Genomic DNA, 21,964 nt, shown 5'->3' with positions numbered 1-21,964 from the left:
TTTTTTGTGCTTTTTCATTTGGACTTCCCCCCCCCCCCCCCTGAAAATAGTTCAATAAAGTAGACCCAGTGAGGGCAAACGCATCAAGGAAATGGCTATTTTTTTTTTTAAAGAAGACATTTTTCTGGTTTGAAAACTGGTCATTTTTTCTACTGGATTTGTGGATGTTTTCCCCAAAACTTTCAAAATCAGATTTAGAAGTCTTTGAAAATGTCCCGCCACATAACTTTGTAAATCTGAGTGCTTTGAAAATATACCTCCATGTGTGGAGATCATGCAGGCACCTATTATTATTTTTTTTTAAATCTTTATTGATTTTCCAAACTATCAAAGTGCAATAAACAATTGTACATAGAATAATTTTGTTAGAAAAAGCACATTCATCATTCAGAAATACATGAACAATCATTTTTACTCCCTCCCACCCAAATGACTAATCAAGGAAAACATAAATATATAGGTTCCTTCAATAACCTTTCCTACATTAATCTCTGCAAAAATCAAACCCCAACCCTCCCACCCACCCCTTGGATGTGTAAGTTATAATCAGAAGTGAATTAATGAACCAGTCAATTATTATTATTAATAAAATCAGTCCCCATGTTAGTTGAAATACCTTAGTATTACCCTTTTGATCATTAATCATTTTTTTCCAACCTATAACAAAGACATAATGAGTGCCACCAAAAACTAAAATTCAAGCGATCAAAGTTTTTCCAATTTTTTGTGACCATTTGGATGGCTATCCCAGTCATAATTCCTAACAGTTTGTTTTTATGCCTGTCTATTGGTGGCTTAGGGGATAATAATGTCATAAGATAACGGAATCATGGTTTCTAAAATCAAATTAATATGTCCCCAAATAGATTTCCAGAAGTTAAGTATCAAAGGACACTAGAATAACAGATGATCCAGTGTTCCTATGTCTAGATGACAGTGCCAGCATCTATTTGACTTAGAACTATCTAATTTTTGTAATCTAACAGGGGTCCAAAAACTTTTATGCAACAAAAATCGCCAAGTTTGTCTCATAGATGCTGATGCCGTACATCTCACCCTCCAAGTCCAAATTCGTGGCCATTGAAATGCAGAAATCTGCTGCCGTTCTGACAGGCACCTATTTTTTTGCCTACTTTATAAAGACACAGATGCACTTCAGTTTTTATAAAATACTAGCACAAATCCTGTGGTAATAGCAGCAAAACTGAAACCACATAGAAACGTAATGGCAGATAAAAGCCAAATGGCCCATCCAGTCTGCCCATCCGCAGCACTGACTATCTCCTCCTCTCTCTAAGAGATTCCACATGCCTGTCCCAAGCTTTCTTGATTTCAGACACAGTCTTTGTCTCCACCACCTCCACTGGGAGTCTATTCCATGCTTCACTAGGTCCTTTAGGAGTATCTACTCTATTACAGATTTGGTATAATCTGCAAAGATGCAAATCTTACCTGACAGCCCTTCAGCAATATTGCTTACAAAAATTTTTAAAACAACAGGACCTGGTAACATCCCTTTCCTCAAAGTGATCTCCATTGACCACTACTCTCTGTCGCCTTCCACTCAACCAGTTCTTGACCCAGTCTGTCACTGTGGGGCCCATACTGTGGGCACTCAATTTATTTATTAGAGTGGAACATTGTCAAAAGCTTTGCTAAAATATAAATACACCACATCTAACACTGGAAAGACTTCTCAGTGGACGGGAGATGTTTATTTGAATGCTGAAGTTACATTCTGGCTTGAGATATCACTTTCTTACTCTCTTATGCAGTTCAGACCACTCCAGAAAGTGGAGTTCCAAAAATGAGTCATTTTATTTGCATGTAAAAGTTACAGGCAGTCCCCGAGTTACAGACGCCCAACTTAAGTACGATTCATACTTAAGAACGCAGTTGCAGCTTCATTTGATTTCACTGAGCAGTATTTAGTGGCATCGATTCCTACACTTCTCCTGAAGCAGATTCAGGAATGATACATGGCCACATTAAGAACAGTGTGTGGTTGTGCATGCTGTACCTTAGAGGGAACATTGGTAGGGACAGTTGGCCCTTTTGTCAGCTAGGAGCAGAGGTAAGCAGCAAGAATCTTAAAATCTGCAAGTTCTGAGTTACATTCAAATTTGACTTAAGAACAGCTTTAAAAACATAACTTGTTCTTAACCTGGGGACTTCCTGTATTTACAATTCCATTCACAGATATAATCTTAGGCAGAAGAAATTGCTACTTGAGATAAGACATGCTAGCTTGGGACAAGTACGTTGGATCTCTAAGGAAAAGGAGGGGATAGTGCAATGTCTCTCAAACTGTGTGCCACGACACAGTGGTGTGCCCTGAAGAGATTCCAGGTGTGCCACGAGAGATTCCAGAATTATACTTTATTTTTAAAAATTCCTTTCATAAGTATACACTAGAATAGATGACATGTACATCGTGTACACAAGAGTTTGTCAATGTTATGAGTGTCTGTGTGCGTAAGAATAGAACCGCCCAAACAAGTATCATTCTTTGACATGATTGGTCCTTGAAAACTAATAGCAAGTAATTTTTATTTTTTATGCAGTAGTTATCCTAACTTGAGCAACAAAGCAATCAAGGCTTTGTTACCATATGGATCTTCTTATCTTTGCGAACTTGGATTTTCAGCTTTGGCAGAAATTAAATCGAAAAAAGAGAACGACTGCAGATGGTGCATGATGAAATGCGTGTTTGTCAACTATCGAAACGTGATTTGAGTTAATTTGCACTCAAAAACAAGCACATCCATTGTACTGATTAGCAATTTTATTCCCTCGTATCTACTTTAGTTTCACCATTGTTACAATTACTCATATATAGCTTAAAAGACTTTAATTAAACAACTTGAATTTCTTGTTGGTTTTGCAATTTTATTATTTAAATTATAATGTGCCGCAAAAAAACATTTGCTCCATTTACTAAGGTGCGCTAACCGATTAACGTGTGCTAATTGAATTAGCACAGGCTAAACGCTAACGCGTCCATAGACTAATATGCACGTGTTAGCGTTTAGCGCGCGCTAAATTGATTAGTGCGCGCTAATCGGTTGGCGCACCTTAGTAAAAGAGGGCCTTAGGGCTCCTTTTACGAAGGTGCACTAGCGTTTTATGCGCGCTAGCTGAAAAACTACCTCCTGCTTAAAAGGAGGCGGTAGCGGCTAGCGTGTGCGGCATTTTAGCGTGCGCTAAAACTACTAGCGCACTTTTATAAAAGGAGCCCTTAGTGTGCCAAGGCTAAAAAACTTTGAGAGACACTGGGATAGTGGATGGCATTGTTAGGCAGACTAGATAGGCCATTGTTCTTTATCTGCCTTAATTTTTCTCTGTTTCTATTTTTAAAAACTGGGTAATGCACGGTTAACATGCACAAATAAGCAACATACTTGTATATGTATTTTTGCAATAGCCTGTTCTCACATGTTAACCATGCATTAAGGACTTAACATTCTGTAGTAGAAGGATCCATAGTTAAGTGAGCTGTATTTTGAGTAGATACAAAGAAAAATAAATATTTACATTAAGTACTCATATTATTATGTCTTGCAGTTTTGTTACCTGGTATATTGCCAATGGATGCCAACAAAAATCTTTTTTTTTTTTTAAATTCAAGATTGGACTGTGTTTGAACCTGAGAAATTTGTCTTGGTACGTAGAAGCAAATCCAGACTCCTTCTTCCCACGTTGCTATAGTCTCTGTTCAACTGCTGAGAGGCAGCAGTTTATTGGTAAGGCTGTTGATTAGAACTGCATATTTTTATGGGGTTTCCATTCTAAATTTCAGAGAATTTTAGTGATGAGTCATTTGCTGTAGAAAAAAGTGGCATGCCACTTTAAGTCTATTTATCTTTGAATTTAAAAGGATTATCCTGTTTTATGTATGGGGCACCAGGTGGGAAATAGGACCTCCAAACTGGGATTTTCAAACTTTGTATTTTACAAAAGGCTCTGCTGAATGTGAAGCATTTTGTAAACTACTTACAAGAATGAGTGGAAATAAACATGCAAATGTTGACATTAAAAAATACATTTAAAAAAGAGTAGCATTACTCAGGGGTTTGCCCATGTAAGTGCCAACATTTACCTGGATCAGTGCTGATTTTGCAATTTACATATGTAAATGTCGGCCCTGTCTTATCAAACTAGCTGCCAGTTATGGAACTGAGCAATATAACTTTTTAGTGAATTTTTGAGTTGGGTTTAAAGACCAGAGAGGTAAGCACAGTTTTTCCTTCAGCCACTGGTATAAACCTGAGTCCAAACAACTAACTGACACTTTTGCATACCTGGTAGCTCAGCCCAATTATCTTATATTTTACACCTTCTAAGGAACTCCTGTTTCTCATCTAATTTAATAAAAGTCTAAGCCGCGCATGCGCACTCTTAACTGCGTGCTCCCGCTTCTGTGCGCTGTAGGTCCCTGCAGGTAGGAGTGCGCATGTGCGGCTTAGGGTTTTATTGGCTTCAGGCGGCACGGAGGCTGTCGGCCGTGGTGGCTGTCGGCGGCTGCAGGCCACAGAGGCTGCAGGCCGCGGTGGCTGTCTGCGGAGGGCAAAAAGCACATGATGAACTGGGGCGGGGCCTAAGGCCCGCAGTTTGTCAGAAGAGCAAGAGGGACTGAGCACTCCTCCTGCTCCCAACTTTTAGAGGTAAGGGGAGGGGAGGGGAAGTGGGGGGGGTCCGTGTCCAGTGGCAGGAGGGAGTGGGCATCCCTCCTATGTTGTGTCTTTTTTTTTGGGGGGGGGAAAGGCGTTGGCCCGATGGCAGGAGGAAGTCGGCATCCCTCCTGCCATATTGTAGAGCGCTGTGGGGGAGGAGCGCTGATGGTAGGAGGGAGTCGGCATTCCTTCTGCCATTTTTTGGGGTTCAGGGAGGGGGGAAGGGAGGGAGTGCATTGTTGGAGGAGGCTTATTTTTGGAAGGGAGGCTTACTGCTGGACGGGGGAGCAGGAAAGAGGTGCTAGGGGGGAAGAAAAAGGAAGGGAGGCCTACTGCTGGACGGGGGAGCAGGAAAGAGGTGCTGATGGACAGGAGAAGAGACGGGGAGAAAAAGGAAGGGAGGCTTACTGCTGGTCAGGGGGACAGGAAAGAGGTGCTGCTGGACAGGGGGAAGATTAAAAAAAGGGAGAAGGGCTGCTGCTGGATAAGGGGAGCAGTGAAGGGGTGGTGGTGGACACAGGGAAGGTAAAAGGAAGGGAGAATGGGTGGACAGCCCAGGAAAAAGAAAGACAGAAAGAAAGACAGTGGCTAAGGAGAGAGAGAGAGAGAGAGAGAGAAAGAAAGAAATAAAGACAGACACACACATATATTCTAGTATCCGTTAATATAACAGGCTATAAGACTAGTGAGAACAATAAAGTCAGTACATCCAGAGTTTGACATGACGTGAGGCTGGTACCTTTTATTCAGGCAATGTAAGACATATCCAATGATGTCATAGAGATGACTCTTCTCAGCTGTTCAATATCTATACAACTGCCGAGTTACCCTGATCCAGGATAGGGTTAACAGACGTCCGAATTTCCCTGGACATGTCCTCTTTGTAGAGGACTGTCCAGGCGTCTGGACTTTTTTTTTTCAAAACCCGGCACTTTGTCCAGGTTTTGAAAAGTGTTGAGATCAGGGCCGCGTCTGGAGGGCGTCTGCGAATTCGCTGATGCAACATGGTTTCATCACACACATGTGCGCATGCGTTTGATGTCATCGTGTCACATCCACGCGTGCACAGGTGCCTTCCAGACGCGGCCCCGAAAAGACAAGATTTGTGTGGGGTCCGGGGTTGGGGGGCAGAATGGGACGGAGCTGGGGCAGAATGGGGGCGGGGCCCCACATGCTTTTTTTTTTCCCCCTGCCAAAATCTGGTAACTCTAATCTAGGAAGAAGATTTTGGGCCAGTGCTGAATTTCTTATAGTTATTTATTGTATTTATTTTAGTTTCTTATACAGTATATTGCCTATAAGGCCTGAAAGCTATCAACGTGGCATACAATCAGGTACAGTAGGTAACTTTCGGTCCCCGGAGGGCTCACTATCTAAATTCACTATTCTGGTGCATCATGGGACCTGCAGTGATGATTTCAAGAGGTAGACTCGAGGAGTACAACTGCCATAGTGCTTCAGGATGAAAGAACAAAGCCAGAACTGGCCCCAAAAAGTCTCCCTTTCTGGAACTGGATAGCTCAGCAGCTCTACTGTCAAAATAAGAATTGCAGTCTGAAAACAATTAGGGCTCCTTTCGGCTTTATTGCACGCACCTTTTTAATGTGCGCTAACCCTCGTGCTAGCCGAAAAACTACCGCCTGCTCAAGAGGAGGCGGTAGCGGCTAGCGCGGCCGGCAAATTAGTGCGGCTATTACGCGCGTTAAACCGCTGACGCAGCTTCGTAAAAGGAGCCCTTAGTTGTTTTAAATGTTTCCTACAGCCAGTACTAGTGCTCATGCTGTGCACAGCCATGTCATAACAGATCAAGTTCTTCATTACTACAAATATGAGAACAGTGGGGGTACATGTGTGTGACTAAATCCCATAACAACTGTCATAGAGGGCCAGATGCTTAGAAGGGGTTTTCCCCATGTAGGAGGAGTGTGTGGCGCAGTGGTTGGATCTACAGCCTCAGCACCCTGGGGTTGTGGGTTCAAACCCCGCGCTGCTCCTTGTGACCCTGGGCAAGTCACTTAATCCTCCATAGCCCCAGGTACGTTAGATAGATTGTGAGCCCACCGGGATAGAGAGGGAAAATGCTTGAGTACCGATTGTAAAAACCGCTTAGATAACCTTGATAGGCGGTATATAAAATCCTAATAAACTTGAAACTTGATGTTATATCTGCAGGGAAAAAAAAGCTTAGCACATCTGATGCAATTGTCCCTTTCTATTCCCTCCCTCCTAAGTCCCAAGTTAGTGCCCCTTCCTCCCTCCCTTGTGCCCCTCGTTCATACCCCCTCCCATCCTTCTGTGTCCCAAGTTCGTGCCCCCTCCCCTTCACTGCCTTCCAGCCTTTGTCCCACCCCTTCCTCACTTCCTGAAGTCGACCTGTGCTGAAGCCTGCCTGCCCCCCACTAAAACCGCTGCCAATTCCTCCCTGCCACCCGAAACACTACATCCACCTCCCTTGTGTCCCTTTCCTACTCCGTTGGCTTCAGGTTTAGTAATGTTAGCGGTAGTCTCGATGCAAAAGTGAATGGTGATGGCGAATGGTGTAACAGTTTAGCTGAGAGTCAAATTTTAAGAAAGCCTCTCAGCTCCCCATTGCTCAAGGTCTCAGCCAGGCTGACAAGCTGATATTATTCTGGCTGATATTATTCTATCTTCAAGTTCTCCTTCTATTTGTGAATTGTCTCCTTCAAACTCCGAGGAGTCGACATGATGCTCTAATGACCTCCCATCTTTGTCAATATTTGGTTGAGCAATCCAATTTGTTTGGTAAGTTTTGCAAATCTGTCGTTGAGCACTTTCACCACTGCATCTGTTAATCTGTTGAATTACCGTATTTTCACGTAGATAACGCGCACCCGTGTAAAACGCGCACACGGGTATAGCGCGCGGAAAACACAAATTTATGTACAGAAATTTTTATATACCGCGCACACCCGTATACCGTGCATGCCGCCCCGACTCTCCCGTCGCCGCCCGACTCTCCTTTCGCCCGCCCCGACTCTCCTCTGGCCACCCCGACTCTCCTTTCGCCCGCCCAGACTCTCCTCTCCCCCTTGAAGTCCTGTCCCCACCCTGAAAGCCTGATGCCCCCCCCCGACGTCCGATTCACCCCCCTGCAGGACCGCTCGCACCCCCACCCCGAAGGACCGCTCGCACTCCCACCCGAAGGATCGCTCGCACCCCCACCCGAAGGACCGCTCGCACCCCCACAGCCTCCCCCCCTCCCCCATGGAGAAGCTGTCTACCTTGTTTCCGGATGCCAACGAGCCCAGCTGTTTCCTCTGCTGGTGGTCCCGCCCCTTCTCTGAGCCCTGCTGCGCTGCTTCCTCTTCCGGCGGTCCCGCCCTTTCTCTGACGTCAAAGAAAGGGCGGGACCGCCTGAAGAGGAAGCAGCGCAGCACAGGGCTCTGAGAAGGGGCAGGACCGCCGGCAGAGGAAGCAGCTGGGCTGGCATCCGGAAACAAGGTAGACAGCTTCTCCATGGGGGGGGGGAGGCTGTGGGGGTGCGAGCGGTCCTTCGGGTGGGGGTGTGAGCGGTCCTTCGGGGTGGGAGTGCGAGCGCTCCTTCCAGGTGATGAATCGGGCGTCGGGGGGGGAACTATGTAAAAAAATTTTGTACAACGCGCTCACGCGTATAATGCACAAGGTTATGCGTGGTTTGTAAAAACCACGTATAACGCACATGTTATATGCGTGAAAATACGGTAATCCTGTGTTGGCAATCGGCACTGTGTCCCCTGGATCCACCATGATCCCTGCAATAGGTGTCACAGGCTGTGATTTTTCTTTTTTGCTGGTTTTTATAGCCATCCGTGGAGTTACCTAGTACATATATTTGTCCATACACTTTTATTTGTCTATTCCACATAATTATTTAGGGCAAAATGCTGTTGAAAGCATCTGATGGGATGGATTTGGGCAACGTTCACCAGAAGTCCAGGAAATGCTCTGCTTCCTGGCTCAGCATAAAAAAGATCCAAGTCACTTATCTCCTTAAATGGGCTATGAAAAGCAGATATAGAGGGTGCCCACAAAAACACTCCTTGATTTTAAATGGTTACAGTATCATCAATTGATAAAATTTCATATGGCATCTGTTGATTACATACACTCGTTGGGTGCCCCACCGGTTACTTGGCAAACATCGATGCGATATAATCGAGCTCAGACCAGACTCTCTGAAGCATATTCGGCGTGATCGCATTTATAGCTTCAGTGATGCGTTCCTGCAGATCATCCATAGTTGCGGGTAGTGTATGGTATGTACACTCTGTCTTTCATGTACCACCAAAAGAAAAAAGTCACAAACAGTAATGTCTGGTGATCTCGGGGGCCACTTGAGGAACACCTGGTCATTTTGTCGCGCTGCATTGTCTGAAGGTTGTAACTTCTGCACCAATTGCAGCTTGTAAGGGTGAAAGTGCAAGCGATTGTGTAACATATTGCAAACCGTGCTTTTTGGGACTTGTATTTGCTATCATCTTACTTATAAACATATTCCAATGAGTTTTGATTTTGCAACCATTTAAAATCAAGGAGTGTTTTTGTGGGCGCCCTGTACTTTGTGGGATCTGCCAAGTGTTTCTGACTTAAAGCGACCAATTTTGGAGACATGATACTGGGGCTCAATGAATCTTGGCCTAACTCAGCGTGGCTATATTTTATTGCATTCTAATATGATATGGTGTTTAACGGTTAGTATTTAGAAGGGAAACCTGTTTCAAACGTACCGTACTGTGACTATTACTGAAATGACTACATGATTTAAAAAAAGCATTATATCCACAATGCAAATCAATACATTTTGATGTAACTTCAGCATTGAAAGGATGTTGGTGTCCTACTTCTGTAAAATGTTTTACAGCAGAGATTTTTGTTTGTAGGACTGCTAACCATGAAAACGAAAGTTGTTAGCCTTTGTTTCCATATGACTGAACATCTAAAGTATTTGCTAAGCCAATAAACATAATAAGTTTGGCACACATACAAGTATTGCTAAAGGATATGGCCTTTTTAAAGGAACAAGGAACTACAGCTGACTAAGTGCAGAAATCAGCTGGCTTTCTTTAGTACAATTATGAGTACCATAGTTTCAGCATCAACAAGGAAATTTACTCACTTATTAATACATTCAGATTTAAGAAACTGGCAAACGTTCACCTTGCAACAATGTCATCAGTCAGAAAATAAAAGTCTCTTTTCAGTTCATTCCTTGTTTTACTGGAAATATGAAAGGGCAGGACGGCTCTTACGCGGAGCTGGGAGGCCCATGGGGCCGTCCGTCGGTTAGGGATTAGCGAAGGGGGGGTTAAGGAAGGAGGGAAAAAGTTTAAATCGGGGGGTAGATGCCTTCCCGCCGGGGGATTGGCCTCTGATAGGGCAAAAGTCGCGGCACTAGGGGTGGGTGGGTAGTGCATATAAGGAGGGCACTCGGAGGACCTTAACGGTTTCCGGTCCTCCGAGACAACTTTCCCGCCCTCTCGCCCGTTAGTACCTGGGGATGAGTGTTTGATTCGGTTGGCGGTATCCCGAGCTACTGGCGGCTGGTCTCATCATGGGGATGAGCGGTGGGCCGGTTGGGAGCCGTGCCTGGTGGGTCGGATGACCCTGGACAATGGGGCATGTGGGGACATGCCACCCCTCAGACCCTTGCTTAGATGGCAGGGTCGGGGGCCATTTACATCTGAGTCAGTAGCTCGGGATCTGGGTCGCAATGGTGATACCATTGTGCTGGTTTAGTGGATAAATTGTTATTTAATGTTTTTGGTAATGTTATTTATAATATGTAAATGTTATTTAAATATGTTAATTGTCAATAAACAGGGCTGCGGCCAGGTTTCTCCACTCAGGTTTACGTGTCTTCTTGGGGTTTGATTAAGGTTTTGATGGGCAGGAAGATGTTTACATTAAAAAAGCGGGCCGCTCCAGCTTCCGCTGTTAGTGTGAGAAACTAAAATAGTTTTTAAAAGACTGAGCGAGGCTGACCTGGTGGTTAAGTGTCATTGCTGTGCACTGTCTTTGAGCAGATCCCTAGTTTGATCTCAGACTCAATTCTGCTGCACTACAGGTCATAGGCTAACTTTTGAAAATGATTAGGGATGCTCAACTCATAACTCATGACACATTTCCCCTCACTCAGCAAAGGGGGAAAAAAAAAGAAACCCAAAATGCATCTGGTAGCGAATAGTAATGATGATCAGCCCGTATCTTAGGGATCCTTTTACTAAAGCGCACTAGTGCATCTTAGTGCGCGCTAAATGCTAATGCGTCTATCATATCTATTCTATATCATATCATATTATTTCTATTCCCTCTTCTATCTTTATTTTTAATTAATTTATTAATCTCCAAGTACTTTAGTTAGATTGTGAGCCTTCGGGACAGAAAGGGAATTTTTTAAGTACCTTTATTATTTTCTTATTTTAATTTTAATGTATATTTTCTGTAAACCGCTTAGAACTTAACGGATGTAGCGGTATATAAGAAATAAATTACATTACATTACATTACATATCCTATGGATGCATTAGCATGTGTTAGCATTTAGCATGCACTAGCGCGCCTTAGCAAAAGGACCCCTAAATGTCTAGAGCAGGGGTAGGGAATTTTTTAAAATTTTTTATTATTTATATATCACTTATATCCTAAGGCCCTCTTTTACAAAGGCATGCTAAGCGTTTTAGCGCAGATTTAGCGTACGCTAAATCAACGTGTGCGCTAACTGCTAATGCATCCATAGGATTACATGCACGCGTTAGCTTTTAGTGTGTGTTTAGCGCGCGCTAATATTTAGCATGCACTAAAAAGCTTAGCACACCTTCGTAAAAGAGGGGGTAAGTGGTTTTACATTCAGGTACTTTATCATATTTCCCTATATGTCCCAGTGGGCCCAAACTCCAGTGTACCTGGGGCAATGAGGGGATTAAGTGACTTGCCCAGGGTCACAAGGAACAGTGAGGGATTTGAACCTACAACCTCAGGGTGCTAAGGCTGTAGTTCTAACAACTGCGCCAAAAGTTAGATTCCTGCCACTCTCTCCTTCCTCTCCTAGGGTGTCAGCATCACTGGCATAGTAAGGGGAGGCAGAGGGCGGTCTGCCCTGGGTGCCATCTTGGTGGGGGCACCAGCACCTGTCCTCTTCGCCCCCCCCCCCACTCCTTCGCTGCACCCCCACTACCATGTGTGCATACCCTTCCCCCAAACCCCTTTAACATTCCCGATGTCAGCAGCAACCCAAACCTGTTGCTCGCACCAGCCTCGACTCTTCCTCTGACATCACTTCCTGGACCCTTGCCCTAGACATCAGAAGGGAGCCGAGGCTGGTGCATGCAGCAAGTGGAAGATGCTGCTCTTGCCAGCAAACATTTAAAGAGGTACGCCGGGGGGCAGAGAGAAGGAGAGCTGCTGGTGCCCCTGCGCACACGATGCCCATAGAATAGTCCGCTCCCCATCCCTCCTTACTATGCCCCTTACAAAATAATTGTAGGCATGCAATGAAGCTACTAAGTGGTAGATTTAAAACAAAACAGAGAAAATATTGCTTCACTCAGCTCTGAATTCGTTGTTAGAGAATGTGGTGAAAGTGGTTAGCTTAGAAGGGTTTAAAAAAGGCTTGAATAATTTTCTAAAACAGAAGTCCATAAGCCATTATTAAGATGGACTTTGGGAAATCCACTGCTTATTCCTAGCATAAATAAAATCTATTTTACTGTTTGGGATCTTGCCAGGTACTTGTGACCAGGGTTAGCTACTGTTGGAAACAGGTTACTGGGCATGATGGACCTTCAGTTTGTCCCAGTATGGCAACTCTCATGTTCATTTGTCAGGTTTCTGCCAGCTACTTATGACCTGGAATGGCCACTGTTGGATACAGGATACTGGACTAGATGAAACATTGGTCTGACCCAGTATGTTCTTATTAAAATTCTAAGAGAGTGCACACCTCTCACACAGTAGATGTGCTTACAGTCTCAACTGATAATTGAACGATAATATTGACATCTTTAAAAACATGATGACTGTTTTGCATTATTGAAAATAAGCATGAGTGGAGTTGTTTTCTTTGACCAATGATTGATTTAGTTTCAACACTAAACAAGTTATGCAGAAGGAATTTAACAGAGCACTACTACTGAAGTCTTCCCCCCTCCCCCACTGTTTTATACCTTTAAAGATTGGGACAGTAGCAGTCTACACATTGATCTGAATAGACCCCTTGGTAAACCAACAAAATCATGAAAAAAATAAGTACAGAAAGGAACATCCCTAGTATATTTAAGGTTTAAAAGCAGCATAAAACCAATGGCCTATATCAGTGATGGCTAACCTTTTTGAGCCCGAGTGCCCAAACTGCCGCACAAAACCAAAGAATTTCCTCAAAGTGCCAGCACGTCAATTAAACCTTAATAACAAGATTTTAGTATCTAAAAACTCTTTATAAAGTTGCCTGAACTATGTAACATCATTTTTAAAGGTTGGAATCTTTGTATTGTCAGAGAATCAATTTGATTCACAATCCTTTGGTTTTCATTTCAATTTATTGGCAATTTATAATGTTTTAATGATTTCATTCAATTTAATGAATTTAGGAAGACTTTGATTCAGTTACACAATATATTTTAAATGTATTATTCATAACATGTCAAATGTATCCTGAGTAAAAAAAAAGATAAACTTCTTAAAACTGTTAACTGTGTCAAGACTCGGTGTGTATTCCCAAAGAGTCTATACATGTTTTTTTTGTAAAATTTACAATCAAATTAGAAAATAGTTAAATCATTACATTTCTAATAATATGATGTAAAGAAAACAAAATTAAACCAACCGTTTTTATTGGAAATTCCAGATTGGAATACAACAGGGCCATGTAAAGTCCCTTTTTTAAATAACATCTTTAAATAATATTTAAATAACTTAGAAAGTGTCTTAACTGCAAACTGAAAACACTGCTTCATGTAAACATATGCATTGGGCTCTGAAAAAAATTAATGTGATTTTTGTTGTTGCATGCATGCTGATAACTTGTCAGTCCTTGGCTCATAGTGCGTTAATTTCAGAGCAACACATGCAGCACTCATGTCATCCATTAATCTGTTTCTAGCATCAGATTTTATATGATTCAAAGCCGAAAACAGCTGCTCACAAGCATAGGATGACCCAAACAAAGTAAGAAGAGCAATCCCAAGTGCTTTCATGGACTTAAAATTGTCTGGCAGAGAATTCCACGCTTTTAGGATTTCATTTTCAGAACTGCTAGCAGTGATTTCATTTGTCACCCTTTCACACGCAGATCATTGAATTTACTTTTCCAGATAGAGCTTTCTTGAAATTCCAGTAGCTCCATTTCCAAATTTTGAATATCTAACCACTGTAAGCAGGAAAGATCAAGATCTTCAAATGTGGACTTTTCTGGGGAAGTTATAAATGAAAGGGTTGTCTCCATCTTACGGAACTGAGAAAATCTTTTACTAAAATTTTCCTTTGCTTCGGCTACAATGGTGGAATATGCTTTGTGGATTTCCTGGTGTTTTTTATGACTGTCCACAAATGTTGTAGAATTATCCAAATGTATTTTTAGGTTAGGAAAATATTTTAGCTGTCCATTCTCAAGGTCTTTTTCAAAAACATGCAATTTTCTCTCAAAAGCTTTGATGTCACTAAACATGCTTTCTGCTGTTTTTCCCATGCCTTGTAATTTTTTTGTTTAGTACATTAAAGTGGTTAGTAAAATCTGTAAAGAACATGAGGTTGGTAAGCCAGGCCATGTTGGTAAGTTGAGGATAGTCTTCCCCCTTTTCGTTCATAAATAGCCTAACTTCTTCCAAGCAGGCCACAAATCTCTAACACTCGTCCTCTGCTCAGCCACCGGACATTATTGTACATCAGTAAAGTGTTATATTGTGCCTGAACCTCATCAAGAAGGGCTTGAAATTGTCGAAAATTAAGAGCACGCGCCATGATGAAGTTCACAATTTTTGTTACATCTTTGAGGACATTGTCAAGTTTTTTGCTGCTTTCTTTGGCGCAGAGAGCCTCTTGATGTATTATGCAGTGAAATTGAATCAGTGGATGTTTTGCTTCTTTAGCAAAGAAATGAATGAATCCTGATGTTGTCCCCACCATGCTAGGTGCTCCATCGCTAGTAACTGAAACCACTTTTTCTGGACTTATGTCTAGTGATGAAAAAGCCTCCATCACAGCATTGTGGATATCTATCCCTTGTGTTCTTCCAGGCAAAGACAGCAGTTTTACCAGCTCTTCTCTCATGATGTCACCAGTAGCATAACGCAAAATGAGCGCTAGTCTTGCATGGTTAGTAATATCTGTACTTTCATCCAAGCCCATGGAGTAGAAGGGTGCTTTTTGTAAGTTGCAAGTAAGCTGTTGACTAACATCAGCAGCCATTCGCAGAACCCTATCTTTTGCAGTATTTCTGCTTAGTGGCATCTCAGAGATGCGCTGCACAATTTTATCCTTGTTTTGGAAATCATGGAAGAGTGAATTACTCCCAGCCAAAATTACCTTTTTGATAAAATCTCCATCAGAGAGGGGCTTACCATGTTTTGCCATGCACAGTGAAATTTGAAAGCTGGCAACTGTAAGATGATTAGTTTTTGAAAGATAGTTGCTAAAACTAAGAGACTGGGAGTGATATTTGTTTAATTTTCCTACAAGGAACTCTTTTCTTTGAGCTAAACCAAGTTCAGCAACACTGTTATGGTTGGTCTCAAAGTGACGTTTGACACTTGATGTGCGAGACACAACACTTTCATTACACATAATACACAATGCTTTCCCACTGCGTTCAATCACTCCATAAGTCTCTGTCCAGGCCTCTTGGAATGGTCTTCCACTATCTGTTTTTGCTTTTTTTGCTGTACTCATTTTCTTTGTTCAAGACTTCAAGTCTACAAAAAGATAAAATTTGTATAATAAAAAAAATCTAATGAAGTGCTGTATACAAATCCGTCCCCATAAAAAAATATGTGATTGGGGAATTTTACTAATTGTAGACATCCGTTTTTGTCAAAAAATATACTGTCCGGGTGAAAACCGGACTTGTGCAACCCTAACCTGGACACCTAGACAAATAGCCAGATAATTTAATAGGTTTTTAAAAAGGAGCCCAGGTAAGTTTATAATTAACATTAGTATTATTGGTCCAATTAAACTTAGGCAGCACAGGTAGGGCAAAGTAGAAGTTTACCTAATAACAAATGATGTAGAATGCAGATTGCGTCTCCTGTTCTCCTCAAGTCTCCCGCCAGGGTGGGAGGGCATGACAGAAGAACGCTCGGTGCTGTAGGCGAGTACCTGGGCGGGTTCAGAGGCGGAGGCGGGGAGTGAGACTTTGCTTCTCACAGTCCCGCAGCGGTTCAGGCAGCCGCGAGGAACACATTGCCAGGCAGGGCCGGACTGGGACAAAAAATAGGCCCGGGTATTTTAGGTTGAGCAGCCCAATCACATGACCTCATGCAGGCCCCGCCCATTGAAGTCCAGGGGCAGGGCTAGAATGCAGAAGCACAATGTAATTTAAAGGAAGATGCACAGGAAAGATAATCGTGCGATATGTTCAAACTTTAATGTTCTATAAAAGCAATGACAGACTCTCACCTTTGAAACAAAAATGACAAGCGCTTATCAATAAAACCAAACCACGGGGTCCGCGCTTTTTACAATGAAAAATCCGGATAACAAGAGGCAGCTCAGCAATGTCCAACCTTAGTGAGCTGGAGGTTTATGTGACAGCAGAGGACTAAGAAGAGATGTTTTATTTGTAGTCTTGATGTATTGGAGAAGTGACTGCAATTCCCCAAATATCTTAATTGCGGACCTTCCCGCGTGCCAGCTGCAAGGCCTTCGCATGCCACAGCTGGCACGCATGCCATAGGTTCGCCATCGCTGGCCTATATATTTATTGTTTATTGAAAGTTTCTATACTGCTATTAATGACTGGTTGGGTCAATTCAGAGCGGTTTACGTGAGCTTCTCCAATGTATTACAGTACACGAGCTTCTGTAAAGGTGGTACAATACAGAGTTAGAGTGTTTCTGTGATGGTTTTTGGTATAGCACTCACTTTTGGTTTTGGTGCATCCAGGCACTGTGGCGTGGTGCATCCACATATTATTAACACTAAGGGTCCTTTTATTAAGGCACGCTAACTGATTTAGCATGCGCTAAATGCTACAGCATCCATTATATTGTATGGGCACCTTAGCATTTATCACATGCTAATCTTTAGCGTGTGCTAAATCGGTTAGCGCACCTTAATAAAAGGACCCCTAAGTCTTACGGCCTCTTTTACAAAGCCATACTAGTGGCAGCGCTGCGCTAAGGGCCCCGAAGCACATAGAGATTTAAAGAGCTTCGGGGCTGTTGCCGCGCGGCAGCCACTAGCACGGCTTTGTAAAAGAGGCCATTAGTGTACAGTATGGGCTCCTTTTACGAAGCCGCGGTAGCGGTTTAACGTGCGTAATTGCATGCGCTAATCTGCCAGACGCACTGGCCGCTAATGCCTCCTCTTGAGCAGGCAGTAGTTTTTCGGCTAGCGCGGGGGTAGCGTGTGATTAAAAGTCGCACGTGTTAAAGCCGCTACCGCGGCTTCATAAAAGAAGCCCTATATCTTCTTATACCCATAAGTTGTACTCAGCTTGGATATTAGTGTGGTGCATTTGTGTTTTTTTAAGTATTTATTAAGAATAAAACAATGTGATATTTGGGCTATTGTTTTTATGCTGCTTTATGTTGTGGATTATTTACTGTGCTGATTCTTTTGCCTTTCAATTGGTGTCAACTTTGAGGATAACCTATTGGATGAGGATTTCTAAAATGGAAGTTGAGTAAAATGGTGTGGTGGCCATGTTAGTCTACTTTCCAAGGTAGTATAGAGAAATAAAACAAAAAAAAACCCCTCTGTTACTAAGGTGCGCTAACCGCTAATCAAATGAGCACGCGCTAAACGCTAACGTGTCCATAGACTAACATGTATGCGTTAGCGTATAGCATGTTCTAAATTGATTAGCGCACGCTAATTGGTTAGCTCACCTCAGTAAAAGAGGGCCTAAGGAAATAAGGTGACACTTTTTTATTGGACTAACTCAGTTTATTTTATGATGAACTTTTGAAGGTAACCCTTCTTCTTCAGATCAGAATAAGCAAATGTTGACAGATATCAGTATATATAAGGAAAATGTGAAAGCATTTCAGGGATAGGAAAAGGGGAGGGCTGGGTGGGCAGGAGACAGAGAGGTGCGGGAGACAGAGGTGACGGAGCAGTTTTAAATGTCTTGATAGTGGGAAAGAAAGCCCAGATCTCTGTTATGTCCTGTCAGATAGGGGTCAAACTACCTTATCATTTTGATTTCAAAGGTTTTACATTCTTGGATTGTCGTAAATTGGAGGTTGAATCAGAAGGGATAAGAACAGTTTGCTTATAATTTTATTGGTCTGACCAGGAAGCTGTGCATTGCTCTGTCATAAAACGATAAATAAAACAATGAATGCTGTTAGAGATTAAAGAGAGGCTAGAACACACACAGTTATTTTTTTTCTTCAAATGGTTAATTTACATATCACCAACAACTTACAGACGGATGCTAGGCATAATATTCAAAATATATAAAAGGAACTGGATTAGAATGTAATAGGGTATGGATTTTACCCCATTCATATACCTTTAAAAGGACACCTCAGCCCCACCACTCCACCGCTAGATATTTCAAGAATGCGGGAAGAATTACATGGTGCCTCATCATTGGCTGTCCATCTTGAATGCAATATTGATAATTCACTGCTTAATCCTTTTTTATAATTTGTAAATTTAAATACATAAATAGTATATATATATAGATGTAAAATATTAAATATTAAAGTGCTTTAGTACTTAACTTGATCACAGCCAAACCTGGGAGTCTGACCCGACATGTTTCGCACAACTAGTGCTGTCTCAAGGGTCTCCCAAGGTCGCTGCCGTCATTCGACTCACTAGTAAGGTGTATGTATCTTTCACATACACCTTACTAGTGAGTCGAATGACGGCAGCGACCTTGGGAGACCCTTGAGACAGCACTAGTTGTGCGAAACATGTCGGGTCAGACTCCCAGGTTTGGCTGTGATCAAGTTAAGTACTAAAGCACTTTAATATTTAATATTTTACATCTATATATATATACTATTTATGTATTTAAATTTACAAATTATAAAAAAGGATTAAGCAGTGAATTATCAATATTGCATTCAAGATGGGCAGCCAATGATGAGGCACCATGTAATTCTTCCCGCATTCTTGAGATATCTAGCGGTGGAGTGGTGGGGCTGAGGTATCCTTTTGAAGGTATTTGAATGGGATAAAATCCATACCCTATTACATTCTAATCCAGTTCCTTTGATATATTTAGATTTGGAAGGATAAGGCTGAATAAACCAATAGATAAACGTTTGCCATTGATTCTTAGGCATAATATTCAGGCTTCCATGTAGCAAGTGTGTGATACTAAGAAATATATTAATTGCCTAAAGAACCAAAACTCTTTTACATTACATTACATTAGTGACTTATATTCTGCCTTTACCTTGCAGTTCTAAGCGGATTACAGTATAAGACAGCTGGACATTTCCAGGAAGTTACAATTTAGGGAATGCTTACAGTTCTAAGCGGGATATAGTATATGTTAGCTGGGATTTTCTAGGAAGTTACAGTTGGGGGATGCTTACATAATAGATGCAAGGAATTACAATTTAGGGGACGTTTACATAGTAGATGCAGGGGGATTACTGTAAAGGGAAGGTTTAATAGAGGAGGCAGAGGGGAGAAGTTGGGGAAGGGAGGAGAATTGAGGAATACTAGTAGGGAAGAAGAGTTTAGGGTTGGTTACTTGTTAGGGTCGGTTGGGAGGTTGTATAGATTTTTTGAATAGTAGGGTTTTGATTTCTTTTCGGAATGATTTACTAAGGTGTGCTAGCGTTTTTAGCGCACACAGAAAATTACTGCACACTACACCGTGCGCTAAGCTTCTAGAACTAACGCCAGCTCAATGCTGACGTTAAGGTCTAGCACGCGGCAATATAGCACGTGCTATTCCGCGCATTAAAGCCTAGCGCACCTTAGTAAAAGGTGCCCTAAGATTTTTTACCCCAAAGTATAAGATGATGACTCTCCTCCAGTTCTCCTTCCCTCTCCTGCCAGCCTTATTACTTTCTTCTCCTTCTTCTCTCTCCTCCTCCTCAACTCTTTCATTCTCCTCTCAGAATAACCGCAGGAAACCATCCCGTGTCATTCTTTAATGTCTATCTCAACCTCAGTCCTTCTAAACCAGCATTCTTCAATGCAAGGCTTGAGGGTTCGTGGCTGTGCCCATTCATACTCTGATTCCTCCCTCTCTCCTTAAATAATAGCATGGAGATGGCTTCCCGTGGTTAACCGAGGGGACGAGAATGGGGACAAATTCTGTCCCTGTGTCATTCTCTGAGTAGTTTCCCACCCTAATTTTTAAGTCCTGATTGGAGCCAATGGCGCTTCTGCTGCCATTTTCAGAAGTTTCTGTCACTTTCAGTCCCCTTGGCCATTTTCCCAGCTGCAAGTACAGGTGCATAAAAAGAACATTTCTCAGTATTGATACAATCCACTGTGCTTTCTCAGCTAGATTATTGTAATTCAGTTTATCTGGGCATTAAGCAGAGTAGTATAAAGTGATTTCAGTTAATACAGAATACTGCAGCTAAGTTCATTTTTTGGAAATGAAAGTATGATCATGTTTCCCCTTTGTTGATAAAGCTTCACTGGCTCCCAGTTCGCTTTAGAATCCAGTTTAAATGCACATGCATAATCTTCAAGCTTCTCTATGGAATATTTGATCCTTTTGTCCCCATATGCTGGAATACCCTTAGACTTTGTCATTTGAGAAATTCACAAAGATATAAGCTATCCTTCCCTTCCTTTAAGGGAATTAAATCTGCTTGGAAGCTCAGTCGATCTTTTGTTTTCAAGTTTGTAGAGATCTGGAATGAACTTCCCGACTCCATTAGGCTTTTAGGCCAGCTACAATTATTTTGTAAATTCCTGAAAACTTTGTTGTTCTCGCAATTTTTACATGGTTTTACAGCCTCAACGAAATGGTAATATTATACTTATTTTTCTTATGTACTTTAGTTTTTAATTAGTTCTTCCTTCTCCTATGTTTTCTGCTATGTACTCTAGTCTTAATTATATGTGAATCGAGTCGAGCTCTATTGGGTGATGACCCGATATATAAACCAAAGATTAGATTAGATTAGATTTTAGGCTCACTCTTCAGTTGTTTTGTGCTGTATTTGTGATTGAATATATCAGTGCATTATCTGCCTGGGGTTCTTATAAGGTCAAGCACAGTACTCCAGATTATGTAAATGCACATTGGTGGGAATCACATACGAGAAGAAGTTTCCAGAAACTGCAATCTCATCTTTAGAATTGTTGTGATGGAGTTATCACAATTATTGTTCAAAAAAGTACTAAAAATTGGATAGTGAACATATTATTATTATTGTTATTTATAATAACATAATTTTTTTTCAGAAAGGATAACATGAGCACCTAAATTCCTCGAGTGAAGAGTGAGGGTTGTGCATCCCTGGAGATGTGCCTTTATTCAAAATTATCTTAGGCAGTGAAAGGGGGAATTTTATGATTTTGTATGAATTGCCATTCGCTAAAAGGTTTTCTGTTACCACTGTTGCTTCTGTACGCGTAAGACTAAAACTCCTTTTGACATTATTTCAGATGATTTCAGACACAACGCGGCATGTAGCATACTCAAATGGGTCCTGACTCACAGTGTATCTCAAAAAGATTCTGAGAACAGCACAGAAGACTATAAAATGAAGATAGAGAACGGGGCAGGTAATTCAGCACTTTAATAATTATGTGACATATCAAAGAATACATTGACAGTAATGATAGCAACAGCTGAAATGAGCAGACAGAGATGTCTGAATGTCACACAGGTTCTCAGGTAACTGATATCAAGGCTAGAGCATTCAGTTCTTTATGGTGGAAATATCTACCTCATACATTTCAGCCAAAGCTTGCACAAAAGAGAAGTCCAAGCATTTCTCCAATATTTCAGATATCACCCAAAATATTCTATCCTGGAATCCCCAAATGACTCTACAGTCCGTCCCGCTATCCCCACATCCTCTCCAGCAACTCACATCATCTCCTCTTCCCATTTGCTCCAAACATACTAGGACAGTGTTTCTCAACTCGGTCCTGGAGCACCCCCTTGCCAGTCAGGTTTTCAAGATATCCACAATTAA

At 41.9% G+C, this 21,964-nt stretch overlaps 1 protein-coding gene across 1 annotated transcript in view; it reads left to right on the top strand.

Moving 5' to 3' along the window:
• TTLL8 (tubulin tyrosine ligase like 8) overlaps positions 1–21,964 on the top strand; it is a 158,604-nt gene that overhangs the window by 82,713 nt on the left and 53,927 nt on the right. The window contains exons 8-9 of the mRNA XM_033958962.1: positions 3,629–3,743; positions 21,429–21,548. Coding sequence (XP_033814853.1) covers positions 3,629–3,743; positions 21,429–21,548 — 235 coding nt within the window. The remainder of the gene's footprint in view (positions 1–3,628; positions 3,744–21,428; positions 21,549–21,964) is intronic.

This window comes from Geotrypetes seraphini, chromosome 9, assembly GCF_902459505.1.
Source record: "Geotrypetes seraphini chromosome 9, aGeoSer1.1, whole genome shotgun sequence".
Classification (NCBI taxonomy): domain Eukaryota; kingdom Metazoa; phylum Chordata; class Amphibia; order Gymnophiona; family Dermophiidae; genus Geotrypetes; species Geotrypetes seraphini.
This window is presented reverse-complemented; position numbering and strand designations above follow the sequence as displayed.